The 19,328-nt window shown below is 42.3% G+C and overlaps 2 protein-coding genes across 2 annotated transcripts; one reads left to right on the forward strand and one right to left on the reverse strand.

Moving 5' to 3' along the window:
• Positions 1-1,126: 1,126 nt before the first annotated feature.
• Positions 1,127-8,758, reverse strand: LOC134468218 (meprin A subunit alpha-like). Its single transcript, XM_063222160.1, has 13 exons — positions 8,696-8,758; positions 8,349-8,373; positions 8,147-8,206; positions 7,743-7,783; positions 6,564-6,636; positions 6,280-6,400; positions 5,528-5,703; positions 4,935-5,156; positions 3,905-4,042; positions 3,386-3,601; positions 2,680-3,141; positions 1,701-1,871; positions 1,127-1,520 (listed from the first exon to the last, which is right to left on the reverse strand). Exons 1-13 carry the CDS (start codon positions 8,756-8,758, stop codon positions 1,471-1,473), a joined length of 1,818 nt encoding a protein of 605 aa, XP_063078230.1. The 3' UTR covers positions 1,127-1,470.
• Positions 8,759-10,251: 1,493 nt separating this feature from the next.
• Positions 10,252-16,886, forward strand: LOC134468219 (meprin A subunit alpha-like). Its single transcript, XM_063222161.1, has 13 exons — positions 10,252-10,314; positions 10,684-10,708; positions 10,853-10,912; positions 11,017-11,057; positions 11,963-12,038; positions 12,243-12,363; positions 13,057-13,232; positions 13,493-13,714; positions 14,004-14,141; positions 14,370-14,585; positions 14,822-15,283; positions 16,164-16,334; positions 16,491-16,886. Exons 1-13 carry the CDS (start codon positions 10,252-10,254, stop codon positions 16,526-16,528), a joined length of 1,809 nt encoding a protein of 602 aa, XP_063078231.1. The 3' UTR covers positions 16,529-16,886.
• Positions 16,887-19,328: the final 2,442 nt, after the last annotated feature.

Raw genomic sequence — 19,328 nt, forward strand, 5'->3', positions numbered from 1 at the left:
GAGTGCTTGGTGGTACTTTGGCCCTGATACAAGGGGGAGATGGTGTAGGTCCTGTCACCTACACGTGCAGGGAAGCTGTCAAGTGGGGGGGGCAAAGGGGACAGTTGTCCCGGGCCCAAGGAGAGAGGGGGGGGGGGGGGCAGAATTGGGACCCGATTACATTGCAATGTTTTGAGAGGGGGCCCCTTTGAGATGATTTTGTCCCGGGCCCGGTCAAAGCTGTCAGCAGCCCTGTACACGTGCCTGTGTCAGCTCTGTGATGGCCTATGCACAGATAACAACACACACATGACTAGACTATACCAGACTCAGCACTTTGCTTTATCACTCACATTATATTTTAATGATTTACCAACAAAAAGCCTCACTGCTGTTAAACAGCACTGCAGAGCAATGTTTTATGGCAGGGGTATTCAATTAAAAGTCACTAAGGGACATTTTTTTCGAATTCCTCCCAGTAAAGGGGCCGAACATAGAATCTGCATAACTGTGAGCAGCATGGAGTGCAAGGTTAGGGTACGAAACAAGCAGATAACTTTCCAGAAAGAACAGGCATTCGTCTATTTATCTATTAAGACTTCACTCTCATGTGAATGCACAGGAGAGGTACCCCAAACTGAAGTGGTAGTGATTGCAAATTATGCACAGCCACAGCATACATGTTTTCAGGGCCGCATCTGGCCCCAGAGCCTCCATTTGAATTGCCCTGGTTTATGGTCTTCGGCTGATTAAAAATGCTTTTCTTCTGCACGACCAACGAGTTGTGAGCCACAACTAATGTCATGTCACAAGTGATGTCACTACCATGCTAATCTGTTTTATTCCTTGGCGTTTTGCCATGTCCCAGAATCTGTTTTATCCCCATTATTTATCTGTAGGTTGTGTTGTCACTGGCAATTAACAACAGCTCCAAGGCGAGGGTTTATGATATGAGGTTGATTTGAACCCTTTTCATTTGTGCAGCATTTCCAGAATGCCTATCAGTGATGTTGTTCTAACTTGTATATTTCCAGAGGGATCACATATTATGTTTTCATCATTGCAACGGACATCTAGCACCATTTACTTTCACCAACACATTGTATTTAGGAATTATTATGATAAATAGGACACAAGGCGGTAGTCATTTTAGACCAAGCAATTTATTGAGAATAGAATACTTGTATATACTATTTTAATACATTTTGTTGAATGGATGCAGAAAGCTATGGGGACATTGGTGCAAGTAAAGTCCAGTTCAGACAGTGTTTACGTTGCAGCTTTCAGTAATGGCCGGGACATGGGTTATCCATTAGCCTAATTACAGTTAGTGTTGTAAGTGTTACATTTCATGACAAGTTACAATATTCACTGTTATGTTATAGTGACTCTAGAGAATGTAATGGGTTGTGGTGTTGGTTTCCTTGCACAAACAGTAATTGCTGAGCTTTTAGTCAGGTAGCTTAGCAAAGCATGTTGTTCTTGGCCTTTTCAGACAGTATTTCCTCTGGGCTCAACAAGATTCACCAGAGAGGAGAGATCTGCAAAAAAAAAAACATCAATCACAATAAGAACACACATGCACAGATGCACACACGCACACACACATGCACGCACGCACACACGCACGCACGCACACCGCACACACACGCACACACATGCACACACACAGCACCCAAATAACTACACTGTGCAGGCTACAAAACCCCATGGTGTATTACCTTCAAACTCCACAAAGAGAATGAGATCATCGTTCTTCAGGTAGCTTCTCCGTTGCAGCTCTGCATGGGAAAAGTAGCCATTCCAGCCCCAAGTGTTGCCACGGTAGCAGTCGCAGGAAGCGTCATATGTCCCAACCTTCGCAGGGTTGTCCCAGAACAACTGGTTGGAGCCTAACATTTAAAGGACAACAGCTGGTTGGACTTTCATTGTTCAACATGCACCACAAACAGAAATACAATTACATGTATTTGAGGTACCTTCAAGTGCAATATTTTATGGATCTATTCAATTCAGACATACCTTGGTTCTACCAGGCATCAGTTATTTATTTAAGAAATAAACTATTGCAGACACAACATCACGTAACTTGCCTTTGACACAGAAGCATGGGGTTAACTCGAATCTGAAGTTGCCAAGATAAATAAATACAATAAATACATACAAATACAAATACATACAAATACAAATACAAATACAAATACATACAAAACATACAATAAATACAAGGTAAATCTGTCCTGCTCCTCTCTATCCCCTTATAGAAGCTGTCTGCTGTCGGTGGCCCTGCTTCTTTAGTCTCGCCGCGTGCCATTCTACGTACTTCCGCCAAGAGGCTTGGCTTCGTACTACGCCTGGCGACTGTTTTCTGTGGAGCGATTGTTGAGCGGCATTGATTTGGCCGGCCAATCCTCCCCAGAACAGCCAATATATAATAAGCGAATATGCCCCACGTGAGGCCGAAAGGGGGAGGACGCTCATGACGATGACATAAACGTCTGCTCCAGAGCCATCGGTCTGCACTATGTTGTTGTTGAGTCACTGGCGGCAATTGGGTTAGAGCTGTCCAATCATTTCAAACCATAACTGAGGGCAAACTCCCTGATTCCTGCAATCGCGTCAGATCACACAACCTCCAGACCATGAATACCAAATGAAATGGTATTATGGGATGGTCAGAACCAGGCGGCTGCCTCTTACCCGTGAGCTGTTTGCCGTTGGTGGTGAAGCTGAGGGAGAAGGACTGGCGGCGAAGCACGTCGGGGTGCTGATCCAGAATGGTGACCGTCACCTGCCTGTTGCCCACCGGCCACTCAAGCACGTGGTCGTTCACTGAGCTGGTGACGTGGAAGAAGGCTCCCATCCAGCCGGAGTACACCTCAGAGTTGGGGCCGAGCTGGAGGCCGAAGCCGTAGCCCTCTGGGCTGTGGAAGAGTGGGCTCTGCAGGTACTCCCCGGGGGCCATGGTGGCCACCAGCTTGCTGAAGTTGGCGATTCGCCACACACCGCTTGGGCATCGCGTCTCAGCCAGCGTGATGTCATCGATCATGATGCCACCCTGGGAGCCGGATGGGTCTCCGCGGAGACCCTGGAAGGCGTAGCGGAACTTGCCGTCCATCTTCAAGGGCACGTGGGCGATTTTCCAGGAGTGGTCATCATCGCCTGAGCACAACATCACAACAAGGACAAAGACATGGGAGAAGCGTAATTAAGTATTTATAAGATGATTATAAAATATGTATTTATAAATCTTTATGCGAATTCCAGTTTATGACCAACTGTCCTCCCTGGTAGTTCAGATCTCAAGCATATAGGTATTTCTTTTGGACTAACTAGAAAGCAATACACCAAGTCCAGAATTATCCATGTGAATCATTAGGTTATGATATCGACTTTTGGCCCTCACCCATGAAGGTAGCCTCCTCTTTGGTGGAGAGGGTCCTCCCCTTGGGGTCCTCCCTCTTGGTCCAAACCACAAGTTTGTCCTTGGGGCTGCCGGTCATCTTGTAGAAGAACTGCAGGCATTGGAGCTTCCTCTTGGGGTACAGGACCCTGGAGTTCAAAAATGCTGAGTCATCAGGGTGCCCCTGGTTTGTGGGAAAGTGCATCAAGTATCCAGCACCTAAAGAATACAAAGGAGAGACTCATTGGTCAGACTTGAATTTGCACCATTTATTTGATTTGTTTAAGGTGCGTACAGACACAATGGACCGCGCAGCAGATTTTATGTTTTTAAATTTTGGTTTTACACACCACATCGTCACATTGTCATAGATATACTTACTCCAATCTCTCTTTAGTTAAAATAGCATCCATTTAGTTAAATTTAGTCGCACAGTCAGATATTAACGAAAGCCAATGTTGTAAATATCTGAAAATCATAAAACGGTGGTCTGTTCCTTTAAGTTCTTTAAGCCATACTTACTATCACACTGTCCCAGAAGGGTGTGATCGTGTGATGTGGGAGAGCTGAGGGTGTGAATCCAATCTCTTTGGCTCTGAATCATGCCACATTCATTGCTGGTCTCAAATGCACATTGGTCCAACAGAGTCAGAGGTGCAGCTGTATAAAAACAAACACAAAACATGTTAAGGAATCACTGTGACCTGAACCTGAGTAAGACATCCATTCATCCAAATGTCAATCTCTGTCCCTTCAATGTGTGTATCCTGCTCATACTGAGACAGATGTGTGTTTTGTTCATTTTTGTTGAAACAAATGACTTGTGAAATGTGATGGCAATGAACATACTTATGTCTAATGCCTTACTTAAAGGGGAAATCCGGTGTAAAAGACTTAAATGGTGTTAAAAGATGATGGTGAGGGCTAACTCTGGGCACATACCTAAACTCCATTTGTGCTTTGCATTGAGAAATCCAGCCCTTGTTATCCAATGCTAACATTGTGTTTTTGCTGTGGTTCAGCAGGGCATAGAACGAAGTCGATTTAAATCTTATACTTAAAATACTTTTCACCCATTTACGACGCTCAAAGTTGCTCTAAAACTTCGTCCTGTAGAGTCGCATGGTTGTTGACATATAAAACGAGGCATAGAGAACTTTGGTAGCCTACAGTTTGTTTAGAAACAATGCCATTCCTACAGGCTGCACCAGGTTGGCCGATATAGCCAACGGCAGGGCCAGTTTACTAGAGACTGTCCAGTGTGTCCACTCACTACTTTTTCAGGTGGTACCGCAAATGGTTGGAAAGTAGAGATTTATAACTATGGCTTCTTCTATGCCCTGCTGAACCACAGCAAAAGCCCAATGTTAGCATTGGCTAACTAGCACTGAACTTCAAATTGCTGGGGACGTATGAGGTGAGGTATGTGGCAAAAGTTAGCGCTCAGCATCAGGTGTTATCACTACATAAGCCATTCCACACCGGATTTCTCCGTTAAGTGTAAAATGGCTGCTACATAAACAGAAACGATTTATTGATACTGTCCACTTACAGCAGTTGTACATCCTGTTGAGTCTCAGAAGGTCCGAATCACTGAAGTCGTTGTACTGGCCCATTAGCTTGGTCTTCTCTGGGTCCTTGGCGGTCATGGTGGGGTAGTTGGAGTCTACATTGAAGGAGTAGGGGCCATAGTGCATAATGGACTCGTAGTCATAAGCAGTGTTCTGGTCTGTGATGAACGAGTCATTATATGCATCGAAGTTATGCTCCATACCTGTAAGGTACAACCAAGACCAGGGAAATCAATGAAAAGACAATTAGAAATGAAATGAGACAGGTGGGACAATTCATTCAGTGAGGCAGAAACATACGGTTTTAAAAAATAATTTCAAATGACTAAAATGACAGGACCGGTTTAATTAAAACAGGTCTGACAGGCGGACAAAGATTTGTCCATCTATGCACTCTGCCGCCTTGTGGACACAAGAGGGAAATAGAACTACAATTTAAGGAATGTGTTTCGGACAGGCAGACCGACAGACGGACATACCATCTTCTAGAGATGCTAGGATACATCTAAAAACGCTATTGAAATAAGTGAAAAAAATGTTTGCCACTGCTGTTATTAGTGTGACAAGGTCGTACCAGGTATGACTTGGTCCCAGTGGATATTGATGTAGTCGTCTCTGTCAGTGCGAGACTGCTCATGGTAGAAGCCCAGAGCATGGAGCAGCTCGTGCATGATGGTGCCTTTATAGTCACATCCTGGGCCCAGAGAAAGCTGCTGCCCCTCCCCCAGGTCTCCAACCATCGACCAGCATCTAGTCAGAACAGAACATGCAGTCAATCAGTGCACCTAAATTAGACATCCTAAAATGACCTTAACCCTTTTGCGCAGAGCCTATGTAATAATCTTATTGTCACCAAAATTCCAATTAAAAATGGCAAAATTGCGTTAGGTACTCTGTAATGTCATAGCAGTGTTGTTATCATTTAGTTTTTTTCAGCAAAGAATGAACAGGCCCACAGGCGGGCCCATCTGCAAAGAGGCTACAAAGATGTTTTTTTTCAATGTGTCCTTGTGCCCATGCACCATGGGACAGTAATATTTGGTCAATGTAACCTTCTCATAGACCACTGTTTGTTTGATTTTCCCTCCTCAGACAAACATCCAGACAATGGGACACAGAGTAGACACCCTTGTAATTATAGAGGAAACGAGTCAAAGAAAGACATTTACAGGAGTTGTTGAGGGGACGCACACTCATGAGCTGCAGCTGATAACTTAGATTTTGCCTGTTGTCTCTTGCCAACAGATGAAACCCTTACTCTGAAATCTTTGACAGTGTAACATATAAACACGTAATAGTATGACATAGATCTAGTGAATGACATACCCATCTAGTTTTTGAAACTTGATGAAGCTCTTGTCCCCCTCCTCGAAGGGTCTAAAGTCCACACAGGACTTGAGGCGGTAGGTTTCAAAGGCCTGGTGGATCACGCCCTTGGCATTCAGATCTGGAAACACAAAGGTCACTGAAGGTCAACTGGGCCACTGCATGTGCAAGATGCCATTTCTGTAGGGTTTCTGTGTCTGCAAAGAGCTCTGCCATGATGCAGATAATAACAAGAAGAAGAAGAAGGAGAAAAAGAAGAAGCAGAAGAAGAAGAAGCAACATACCAAGGGCGTTTGTTAAGATGTAAGGTATGGGGAACTTCCATCTGTAGGCCTGGTCAATCAGTGCACGTCCAGGCTACAACAACAAAGCAGAGACCAAAGACAAAGTCTACTCTCTGAACAAATCAACAACAAAAATGTTTCTGAACTTCCTACAAAAATCCCAATGTTGATGTGCTTGTGATGGAGTGACCATCATTTGTGTTGTGAGTTTTACTAAATGTGGTGTCAGATGTGGGATGCGTGGGTCGTATCGTATCGTATCGTATCGTATCGTATCATAAACGTGGTGTCAGACGTGGGATGGCGTTCTGTGAGGCAGTCAGATCTAGCTTTGTGAGTCTGGTCTGGGTGACCAGAGGATAGGTTACCCTCCTGAGGAACCCCAGTGACAGGTAAGGCATGGATGGCATCACGGATGGTAGAAGAATAGTGGGAGAAATGTGAGCGATGCTCTGTGTGTGTAAAGCATAAGGGTCCTATTCCCAAAGCAAAAGGCAGTGTGACGAGATTGACCATCGCTATAGGTTTGCAGGTGCACTCTGACCAAGAGCATGGCTCTTTGGTGTAGTGGTCAAAGTCGAGTCCTAGTTTGGCTCCCCCGATGCCCCAGGTTCAAATCAAGGCAATGCCTCTGGGTTCATATAAGCAAGATTACATTTGATTAGACCAATGAATAATGCTGAAGCCACACCTAAACAGTTGCGCTAGAATGGTTAGTAGGAATTGCAATGACACGCCACCAAGTCTCGCAACTCCCAGAGGGGAAGACTTAAGACCAGAAGGCTAGTGATTTGGGGGAAATCATACCTTGCAAAACAAAATCAATTCCATACATCAAGTAGTGAATTTCAAACCCAAGAACACGGTGTGTCATGGTGTGTCCATGAACCAAATAATCTATCTAACCTACAGTTACTCCTGTGGGACAGTTTACCATAAGTCATTTGTGATAAGAACATGTTCTCGTGCCTGTAATGTTAGCATCATAACAATATAAACTGCTTACTAAACTGGACTATTATATCGCTGAACTTTGATCTCTTGTGAGATAATCATTAATGATCTGTTTACTTTGGTTTGTTAGTTCAGCATTAGAAAAGCGTAACGCAAATTTCACAAAGCTGACATTATACAGTAACTTCATCTCACTAAGTAGGTTTATGTTACAGGTATACTTACACGTGAAGCAATATCTCCGTGCACCAATGGATTTTTCAATCCTTTGCCAAACAAAAAATGCACAATTAACTTAATTGTTTAAGTCTATGGCAATTAAACCTGGAAATGTAAACACAATTCGTATACAGAGATAAATCAGATGTTTAATTAATGGTTAATTATTCAAAGTAATATTTGGCAAGTTAAATATGTAGTGAAGAACATCAAAGCCTATCATAATAAGAAGTAGAAGTTAATGGTCAGTGAAGTGCAATCAAAATAAGTAAAGTCAAGTCAATTCAAGTCGGTTAATTAATCATAATTAATAATTAATATAATATTAATATTAAAATTAATATAAATAGAATGAATAATTAATTAGACAAAATAATGTGACTCGACTCTGCAAAAGACTTATTACACACCTTGATTGATGAATGGGATCTCTCTTCTAATGAGACCATCTTCATCAATGGCATGATGAGCTATAAGGCAACACATTATGATTGTCAAACTCTGTAATTGTATCTGCGATGACATATATAGGTTGATATTGGGTTCGAAATACAATGATAAATTACACATGTACGTGAACAATCACTTCAATATGAGTTGAAAAGAACATACATTTTTCTTTCAGCCGTCTTTTAATCTGTGATGGACAGAAAACATGAATATGATAACCAGAATGAAAAGACAGCTTTCATATCACCTATCTCATGATGTATCTACGTAAGAACAATAGACTGTCAAAGGACATGGAGTGAGAAAGAGGCAGACAGAGAGAGAGACAGACAGACAGACAGATAGACAGACAAAAACAGAGAGACTGACAGACAGAGACAGACAAACAGACCAGCAGTCAAACAGACAGACGGAGAGAGCGATACAAAGGAGGGGAGGTCATAACAAAAGCTCAGCTGCTGATATGGGGACCCCTTGATGGTCCCTGTAAGACAATATAACATGCTTACGGTGAAGGAGGAGGAGAGGGAGAGCAGAGCCAGGCCGCAGAGGGTGATGCCCAGGAGCCTCATGCTGAAGGAGAGGATGGCCAGCACAATAACCTCCCAGACGCTCTCAACACCACACTTATTATACAGCTATCATTTATTGCCACTGCATCGGAACTTTGATCTGCACCCAGGGAATCCGATAAGGAGGACAAAGGGGTCAGCTGTCCTGCTCCTAGGGAGGGAGAGCGGTCCAGAACTGCGTCCACATTACATTATGCATTGAGTGAAGCTGGGCGGGTGAGTGAGGTGTTATAGGAGGTGGCTTTAAGACGACTTCATCCTGGGCCCAGCCAAAGCTGTCAGTGGCCCTGTTGCAAAGCCAGAAAGGGTGTGAAGAGAGACAACATTAAGATACACAGCGTCCCAGAAACTGATAGGAAGCTTATATAATGCTCTAACTGATGAACTAGCTGGCAAGTATTCATTACACAGAGTATATCAGAACTGGAATAATGACCTTAGGATCACAGATTCACATGTACAAACTGTAAAATGGAAGGAGTGTTTACGAGTAACAAAGAGTATAGCAATCCCTTTGAGGATTTATAAAAAATACTCTACTGTAACTAATGCAATTCTGTGCCTCGTTATCAATATAAACTAATGACAAGAATATATTACACTAGATCCAAGGTGCACAAATTTGATTCCTTATCTTCTGCTCTTACCCAGGAAGATACATTAAATACATTCTTTCTGGGAATGTCCAGCAATTAATCAGGTTTGGATGGAGATTGGAAATGTTATTAATACGGTGTGAAGAATTACAATTAATCTCACGCCTCAGCTGTGCATTTTCCATAATATTGGCCAGGTAAGATATAGGTTACCCATTTGGTTGGAAGGTGTGTTTCTGTTCCTTGATTTACAATTTTAAATCATTGGAAGAACAGGGTTTGTGATCTCTGGTTGATTTGAAGTGAGGAGTCCACACACTTAAAATCCTTTCTTTTTTTAAAAAAAATTTGATGGCATGGCCATGAAATTTAAAAGAAGGATTTTAATTGTGAAAACTCCTCAATCTGAAAATTAGTCAGCCTTTGTCCTGCACATTTTCGGATGTTCGCAATCTTCACCTTCAACTGTGGTTGATTTGAACCCTTTTTATTTTATTTACCAGTGCTATTGTTCTACAGGTAACTAGTAATAATAAGTTTTTTAGTCTATCTCAATTTAGGAGGCCCCGATTTTGGGGGCAAAGTGGTTGAGGCCCTAAGCACTATGCTTACTCTTCTTATGATAAGCGGCGGACCTGTTCCTATCAGTTTCTGGGACACTGTGTATATTAATGTCTGCTCTCCTCATACCCTTTTTGGCTTTGGCTTTATACAATGACGCAGTTCTGGACCGCTCTCTCCCTAGGAGCAGGACAGCTAACCCCTTTGTCCCTCCTTATCAGCTTCCCTGGGTGCAGATCAAAGTTCCTATGCAGTGGCAATAAATGATTGCTGTATAATAAGTGTGGTGTTGAGAGCGTCTGGGAGGTTATTGTGCTGGCCATCCTCTCCTTCAGCATGAGGCTCCTGGGCATCACCCTGTGCGGCCTGGCTCTGCTCTCCATCTCCTCCTCCTTCACCGTAAGCATGCGTTGCTGTCTCACGGGGACCGTCAAGGGTCCCCATATTAACGGCTGAGCTTTTGTTATGACCTCCCTTCCTTTGTATCGCTCTCTCTGTCTATCTATCTGTCTGTCTGTCTGTCTGTTTGTCTGGTCTGTCTGTCTGCTAGTCTGCTCGTCTGTCTCTGTCTATCAGTTTGTCTTTGTTTTTATCTGTCTGTCTGTCTGCCTCTCTCTTTCTCTCTCTCTGTCTCTCTCTATCTGTGTCTCTCATTCTCTGTCCATTGTCAGTCTATTGTTTTTATGTATCTTTTTTTTTAGAGATGTATCATGAGATAAGCTGTCTTTTCATTCTGGTCATCATATTCATGTTTTCTGTTCTTCACAGATTAAAAGACGGCTGAAAGAAAAATGTATGTTCTTTTCAATTCATATTGAGGAAATTGTTTTGTTAAATGTGCATGTGTAATTTATCAATGTTGTTCGTACACAATATCAACCTATGTCATCGCAAATACAGTTGCAGAGTTTGACAATCATAATGTGTTGCCTTATAGCTCATCATGCCATTGATGAAGATGGCCTCATTAGAAGAGAGATCCCATTCATCAATCAAGGTGTGCAACAAGTCTTTTTACAGAATCGAGTTGCATTGTTTTGTCTAGTTAGGCCTAATGGAACTTCATTGACTACGAAATTGTGCATTTCTTGTTTGGCAAAGGATTGAAGAGTCCATTGGTGCATGGAGATATTGCTTCACCCGTAAGTATGCTTATAACATAAAAGTTCAGAGATATAGTAATAGTCCAGTTTAGAAAACAGTTTGAAATGCTATGATGCTAACATTATAAGCACAAGAACATGTTCTTATCTCAAGTGGCTTGTGGTAAAGTGTCCCACAGTAGTAACTGTTAGATCAGATGTTCCAGAAGTATACTAGTAGATTCATTTTTGTTGTGCTATTCTTTTCCTGTCAACCTGCCACGACCCCCCTTACCTATCATGGGGATCCCTCAGAAGGGTAACCTATCCTGGGGTCGCTCATATGGCTCACACAGCTAGATGCCCATCTGACTGTTTCACGAATTGTCATCCCACTTCTGATACCATGTTTAGTAAAACTCACAACATAAACTAGAAATGCACTCAGAGAGTGCAGACCTCCGCCAAGTAAGCTGTTTGATAGAACATTTGACTACACCCTATTTTATTCTTTCTGCCTGTTTTTTGTGGAGTTAGAAACTGGAATGTCAAAATTCGCCCTGTCAAGCATTTTAATTTACGGTCACTAGAGACGTCTAGATTTGTAGGCTAGCAATGTTGAAGATTTTTTTTCTTTTAAATCCTAGTTCCAGTTTGTGATCCGGATCACCACCAAAATTTAATCACTTGTTCCTTTGGTCATTTCCAACAACTCAAAGTTTCAGCCAAATATGTTCATGAGTTTTTGAGTTATCCTGCTGACAAACAAACAGCAAACAGACAAACAAACAGACAGACAAACCAGAACGACCGAAAACATAACCTCCTTGTTAGAGGTAATGATGGTCCCTCCATCATAAACCCATATAAACCTTGCAATTTTTGTAGGAAATTGACAAGCATTTTTATTGTTGATTTTTTTCAGTTTAGGGACTATATCCTAAGTTTCTGATTTGTTGTTGTAGCCTGGACGTAATGCACTGGTTGACAAGGCCTACAGATGGAAGTTCCCCATACCTTACATCCTGACAAATGCCCTTGGTGTGTGGTTTGCTTCTTCTTCTTCTTCTTCTTCTTCTTCTTCTTCTTCTTCTTCTTCTTCTTCTTCTTCTTCTGTTGTTGCTGTTATTATCTGCATCATGGCAGATCACTTAACAGACAGAGAAACCTTACAGAAACCCTACAGAAATGGCATCTTGCACATACAGTGGCCCAGTTGACCTTCAGTGACCTTTGTGTTTCCAGATCTGAATGCCAAGGGCGTGATTCACCAGGCCTTTGAAACCTACCGCCTCAAGTCCTGTGTGGACTTTAGACCCTTTGAGGAGGGAGACAAGAGCTTCATCAAGTTTGAAAAGCTAGATGGGTATGTCATTCACTAGTTCTTTAATAAGTTTCAATGTGTAATGTATGTACCGGTATATTTTAATCTATGTCATACTATTGCGTGTTTATATGTTACACTAGCAAAGATTTCAGAGTAAGGGTTTCATCTGTTAGCAACAGACAACAGGCAAAATCTAAGTTATCAGCTGAGTGTGCTTCCTCTCAACATCCCCCAAATGTCTTTCTTTGACTTGTTTCCTCTATTTCCTCTATAATTACAAGTGTGTCTACTCTGTTCCATTGTCTGGATGTTGGTTTGAGGATTGAATGAAAATCAAACAAACAGTGGTCTAGAAGGTTACATTGACCAGATGTTACTGTCCCACGGTGTAAAGACGCATTGCAAAAAAGCATCTTTGCAGCCTCTTAGTGCAGATTGGCCCGTGTTGGCCCTGTTAACTCTTTGCTTAAAAAACTCAATCACTCAACACTGGTATGAAATTACAGAGTACCTAACGACTTGGTTATTGCAATTTTGGTGACAATAAAAGTATTACATAGACTCTGCACACAGGGGTTAAACCATTTTAGGACAATTTAAGTGCGATCTGGCAGACCACTCCTACGATTCGAGGCTAGACCAGTCTCAGGCAAAAAAAATTGCTACCAGCGGATGGTGCTAGTTTACTACAATTTAGTTGTACTGATTGACTGCATGTTCTGTTATGACTAGGTGCTGGTCGATGGTTGGAGACCTGAGGGAGGGGCAGCAGCTCTCTCTGGGCCCAGGATGTGACTATAAAGGCACCATCATGCACGAGCTGCTCCATGCTCTGGGCTTCTACCATGAGCAGTCTCGCACGGACAGGGACGACTACATCAATATCCACTGGGACCAAATCGAACCCGGTAAGCAGTGATCGGCAACCTGGATTCAAAATCTACAATCCAGGGCTACATATTCCAAACGACCTGGGGTGCATTTCCCGAAACCATAGTTGCTTGCAAATACAGTGTTTTGCAATGCAATTTCCCTTTGGAAACTATCTGGCTAGCTAACTGGCTATGCTTTCGAGAAATGCCCCGAGGTTATACCAACTTGTGTGTCTGTGAAACTCATTTTCTATTTCTCATTGCCATTTCATTGGCAACCAATTTTTACTTTACAGGTCTGGAGCATGCATTTGACAAGTACGATGACACGTTCATCACAGACCAGAACACTGCTTATGACTACGAGTCCATTATGCACTATGGCCCCTACTCCTTCAATGTAGACCCCAACTACCCCACCATGACCGCCAAGGACCCAGAGAAGACCAAGCTATTGGGCCAGTACAACGACTTCAGTGATTCGGACCTTCTGAGACTTAACAGGATGTACAACTGCTGTAAGTGTATCGATGCATGTACCGAAGTGTATCGATAAATGGACTCTGTTTATGTAGCAGCCATTTTACACTTAGGTAAGGCATTCGACTTGCGCACCAGTATGTTTATCGCAATCACATTTCACATTTCATTTGTTTCAACAAATAATGAATAAAACACATATCTGTCTCAGTATGAGAAGGACACACACATTGAAGGGACAGAGATTGACATTTAGATGAATGGATGTCTTCTCTAGGTTCAGGTCACAGTGCTTCCTTAGCATGTGTTGTGTTTGTTTTTATGCAGCTGCACCCCTGACTCTGTTGGACCAATGTGCCTTTGAGACCAGCAATGAATGTGGCATGATTCAGAGCCAAAGAAACTGGATTCACACCCTCAGCTCTCCCACATCACAAGATCACACCCTTCTGGGACAGTGTGACAGTAAGTATGGCTTGAAAACGTAACTTTGACATTAACATCCGTTAATGTCGGAATATTTTCTTGACTAAAGAGAAACTGGAAATAGTGTCTAAATAGATGTCTAAAACCAAAATTAAAAAGCCTAAAAAGCCTAAAATCCACTGCACAGTGCATTGTGTTATGTGCGCAACTTAAACAAATCAAATAAATTCAAGTCCGAGTTATGAGTCCCTCTTTTGTATTCTTTAGGTGCTGGATACTTGATGCACTTTCCCACAAACCAGGGGCACCCTGATGACTCAGCATTTTTGAACTCCAGGGTCCTGTACCCTAAGAGGAAGCTCCAATGCCTGCAGTTCTTCTACAAGATGACTGGCAGCCCCAAGGACAAACTTGTGGTTTGGACCAAGAGGGAGGACCCCAAGGGGAGGACCCTTTCCACTAAAGAGGAGGCTACCTTCATGGGTGAGGGCCAAAAGTGGATATCATAACCTAATGATTCACATGGATAATTCTGGACTTGGTGTATTGCTTTCTAGTGAGTCCAAAAGAAATGCCTACATGCTTGAGATCTGAACTACCAGGGAGGACAGTTGGTCATAAACTGGAATTTGAAGATTTATAAATAAATACTTTTATAATCATTTTATAAATACTTAATTACGCTTCTCCCATGTCTTTGTCCTCTATGTTGTGCTCAGGCGATGATGACCACTCCTGGAAAATCGCCCACGTGCCCTTGAAGATGGACGGCAAGTTCCGCTACGCCTTCCAGGGTATCCGTGGAGACCCGTCCGGCTCCCAGGGTGGCATCGTGATCGACGACATCACGCTGGCCGAGACGCGATGCCCGAGCGGTGTATGGCGCATCGCCAACTTCAGCAAGCTGGTGGCCACCATGGCCCCCGGGGAGTACCTGCAGAGCCCACTCTTCCACAGCCCAGAGGGATACGGCTTCGGCCTCCAGCTCGTCCCCAACTCTGAGGTGTATTCCGGTTGGATGGGAGCCTTCTTCCACGTCACCAGCTGGGTGAACGACCACGTGCTTGAGTGGCCGGTGGGCAACAGGCAGGTGACGGTCACCATACTGGATCAGCACCCTGACGTGCTTCGCCGACAGTCCTTCTCCCTCAGCTTCACCACCAACGGCAAACAGCTCACGGGTAAGAGGCAGGGCCAGTGTTGCCAGATGTGTCTGATCAAATCCCGCCCAAAAAGGTTCTCAAAAACGCCAAAATGCACTAAATTCCGGCCAATGTCAACAAACTGCATTGATTTCTATGGGAACAAAACTGCAGAAAAAAACGGCAAAAGGCCACTTTTCCCGTTTTTACCCGCAGACGGCCATCCCAAGTAGCCCAATCTGGCAACACTGAGCAGGGCCACCGACCGCAGACAGCTTCTATTAGGGCAGGGGTTCCCAATCTTTTCCAACTTGGGGCCCACTTGAAATTTTCACTATATCCGGGGCTCACCTCTGACCCAATAAACAATAAAACTTACATAAATAGTCAAAAATAATCAATAAAACTGTAACAAATTAACAACAACACATACAAAAATATGATCTTGATTTTTACAAAATGATTTCAAGGCCCACTTGGTATACCTTCAGGGCCCACCAGTGGGCCCCGGCCCACAGTTTAAGAATCACTGTATTAGGAGAAAGGGGGGAGCAGGAGAGATATACCTTGTATTTATTGTGTCATTAAGATCAGGGCAACTTCAGATTCGGGTTAACCGCATGCTTCTGCGTCAAGGGCAAGTTACGTGATGTTGTGTCTACAATAGTTTTGTTCTGAAATAAAATAGCTGATGTCTGGTAGAACCCAAGATATGTCCGAATTGAATAGATCCATAAAATATTGCACTTGAAGGTACCTCAAATACATGTAATTGTGTTTCTGTTTGTGGTGCATGTTGAACAATGAAAGCAGCAAGGCAGTAAGAAAATAGCTGCCTGTTTTGCCTGTTTTGTTATTCCAATCAGTTCCGTGTCTTCATTGGCTAGAGTCCAACCAGCTGTTGTCCTTTAAATGTTAGGCTCCAACCAGCTGTTCTGGGACAACCCTGCGAAGGTTGGGACATATGACGCTTACTGCGACTGCTACCGTGGCAACACTTGGGGCTGGAATGGCTACTTTTCCCATGCAGAGCTGCAACGGAGAAGCTACCTGAAGAACGATGATCTCATTCTCTTTGTGGAGTTTGAAGGTAATACACCATGGGGTTTTGTAGCCTGCATAATGTACAAAGTAATTATATAAGAAAAATAATCTCATTATATAATTCATTGGCTGCTGTGTGTGTGTGTGTGCGCGTGCACACGTGCGTGCGTGTGTGTAACAGTTCTTATTCTGATTTTTGCAGATCTGTCCTCTCTGGTGAATCTTGTTGAGCCCAGATGAAACACTGTCTGAAAAGGCCAAGAAGAACATGCTTCGCTAAGCTACCTGACTAAAAGCTCAGCAATTACTGTTTGTGCAAGGAAACCAGCAACACAACCCATTACATTCTCTAGAATCACTATAACATAACAGTGAATATTGTCACTTGTCATCAATTTTAACACTTGCAATACTAACTGTCATTATGGCTAATGGATAACCCAGTGTCCCGGCCATTACTGAAAGCTGCAACGTAAACACTGTCCGAACTGGACATTACTTGCTTCAGTGTCCCTATAGCTTCCTGCATCCATTCATCAAAAGGCATTAAAATAGTATATACAACTCTACCATACTCAATAAAGTGATTTGTCTAAAATGACTACTGCCTTGTGTCCTTATTATGATAATAACTCCTACAATATATTGGTGAAAGTAAATGCTAAATGACCGTTACAATAATGAAAATATAAAATGTGATCATTTTGGAAATGTAACATACCCATTTGGTTGGAAGATGTGTTATGTGATGTGATGTGTTGTTGCTAATTTTAAAACTTTTTGAAGAACACAATAGCAGTTTCACTCAATGAACGGAAGCGTTTGATGAAACATTACCCAAGTCTTGAAGAAACCGTATATAAAGACATAAACAAGAAGCAACAGTTTAAAAGAAAGTGGAAAGATCTATATGAAGCATTATGATTACATTGGCAAGTAGTGAGGCAGTGACTGAGAGCAATTAAATTGAACCCTTTGAAGTGTGTGTGTATATAGCCTGTGTGTGTGTGTGTGTGTGTGTGTGTGTGTGTGTGTGTGTGTGTGTGTGTGTGTGTGTGTGTGTGTGTGTGTGTGTGTGTGTGTGTGTGTGTGTGTGTGTGTGTGTTTAGCGTGTGTCAGGGGTGGAGTTGGGGGGGGAGGGTAAATACCAAGGGGATATAGGTTTTGTTTGGGTGAACTGAATAGCCTATATGAATGGGTGGGGGTGGGGGAATAAGGATTAGGTAGAGATTAAGGTATTGTATGTATGCAAAACGTCTTGATATGTTAAAAAAAAATTGCAGACTGTTTGCAGATTGTTGTAGACCCTTTTTCTTTTCTTTCTTTTCAGTTTGTATTGTAAGATTGCCTGTAATATACGTTATTTTACAAAAACCAACATGCAAATATATCCATCAAGACTGAATAATAATAAAAAAAAAATATATATACCAAAAAAGATACACAGTGTCCTTATGTCACAGTCAGTGCGACATGACTTTGCTTTTGTTTTCTTTTATGACTGGACAGGCTGCACACTCATATAATTTGCATGCTATCTGACGGAAGATAAGACTCGCAACACTGCAAGGCCTTGGGCCTCTTTATGGTGGAGTACAAAGAGAAGTCTGAAGGTTCAATACATTTTCAAAGAGGGTTCTGTTTATGGAGAAATTGATTGAATTATGCAGGCCCAGTTGGTCATACCGAGTAGTTGTTCCCTTTATGATTTTAGCCGCAATAGTGTAATACTGTATGTGTCTATTGCATTCAGGTTGAGCATAGAACTCTAGGACACAAACACACACTCCTTTCCATTAAAAAAAAAAAAAACTGGGCCGATGTGTGGACAAGAAATTCAACACCAGTGAAATCATTGGTGAGGAGCTCAAAGAAAGGAAATTCACACCAATAATGGAAGGGGTGGATACAAAGCAAGAGACAGAAAACGACATCTGCACACAAAACGCACAGAATTACAAGCGACCAAGAAAATGAGGATGAAACACAAGGTGTAAACAAAGGCACGTGTTGACCAGTGGAAATGAATCACAAGAAGGAAAAATAGGAGCACAAGCACAAGCACAAGCCCCTATTGGCCGCAGATTCGCTAGGTTACTAAACCCATAGTTGACCCATTGATGCTGGATGTTGTGTTGCGTAACATTGGCCCTGGCGCCTGGAGCTGCATGACGCAACATTCAAGCTCATGAGATTTAAGACCATTTTATTAAAAATCTTAGTAGTATGTTAGAGCTGAATGAACACATTCTTAATTAAAGATGAGCGTCTTAGCTTTTAAATGCAACTCATGGATTGTTTTATTTGCTTCAGATGCTGAGATGGTTTTTATAGGCTGAGGGCAACTTTTCTTAAAAAAAGGGCTTAGGTATTCAGCATAATTTCATAATTTCACAAGTTCTGTAGGAGCCAAAATGCTTTTTATTTTAGTTCGAATATTTTTTATATAAAAAGATGCAAATTCATAAGTAAGATAAATATTTGCTATTATTTCATGTTTCAAAAGGATTTAAAAAGATTTTAAAATGCTATTTACATATGTACAGTTCATTGATAGCCTATTGTGTGAGTAAGCTATGACTTTTATTGTGACAATTAAAAACCCACCACTGGGGGTGACTTATCTTCGTGCCAGGGGATTGTGGTCAGTAGGAATCAGAAGGAGATTGGAGCGCAATAGTTTTTTGACCTCGCCCTCAGGCTGTCCTTTGGACACTGAAAGTCTTTATTTTGTGGATATATTTTATCTTTTTGTAATGTTGCGTTAAGTTTTCAAGTAAACAGTTAAAAACAAGAAGTGGACTGGTGGATTTATTTTTGGAGTGTTTTTGATACAAGGGAGTCTGACGAGCGTCAAGCTAAAGTTCCAATAAGGACAGTAAGAACCTACAAGTTCTTTTTCAGATGTACTGCAGTATGCAGACATTCAGTCATTAAGGAAAGCCACACTCCTCAAAATTTACCCGGAGCACTAAATTAACTCTGACACCTCTTAGTAGGAATTGTGATGAATTAATCATTCTTGGCTGCACGTGACAGT

Source organism: Engraulis encrasicolus, chromosome 18 (assembly GCF_034702125.1).
Source record: "Engraulis encrasicolus isolate BLACKSEA-1 chromosome 18, IST_EnEncr_1.0, whole genome shotgun sequence".
In the NCBI taxonomy this organism is placed as follows: Eukaryota; Metazoa; Chordata; class Actinopteri; order Clupeiformes; family Engraulidae; genus Engraulis; species Engraulis encrasicolus.

Bases quoted from the DNA above. Each gene is read 5' to 3' on its own strand.
- LOC134468218 (XM_063222160.1), bottom strand. From the start codon at position 8,758: ATGAGGCTCCTGGGCATCACCCTCTGCGGCCTGGCTCTGCTCTCCCTC. The intron at 8,207-8,348 runs GTATGTTCTTTT...GTTGCCTTATAG, and splicing joins AAGACGGCTGAAAGAAAAAT to CTCATCATGCCATTGATGAA. The intron at 1,521-1,700 runs GTAATACACCAT...TTTTTTTTGCAG, and splicing joins TCTCTTTGTGGAGTTTGAAG to ATCTCTCCTCTCTGGTGAAT.
- LOC134468219 (XM_063222161.1), top strand. From the start codon at position 10,252: ATGAGGCTCCTGGGCATCACCCTGTGCGGCCTGGCTCTGCTCTCCATC. The intron at 12,364-13,056 runs GTATGTCATTCA...TGTTATGACTAG, and splicing joins AAGTTTGAAAAGCTAGATGG to GTGCTGGTCGATGGTTGGAG. The intron at 13,233-13,492 runs GTAAGCAGTGAT...TTTACTTTACAG, and splicing joins CTGGGACCAAATCGAACCCG to GTCTGGAGCATGCATTTGAC.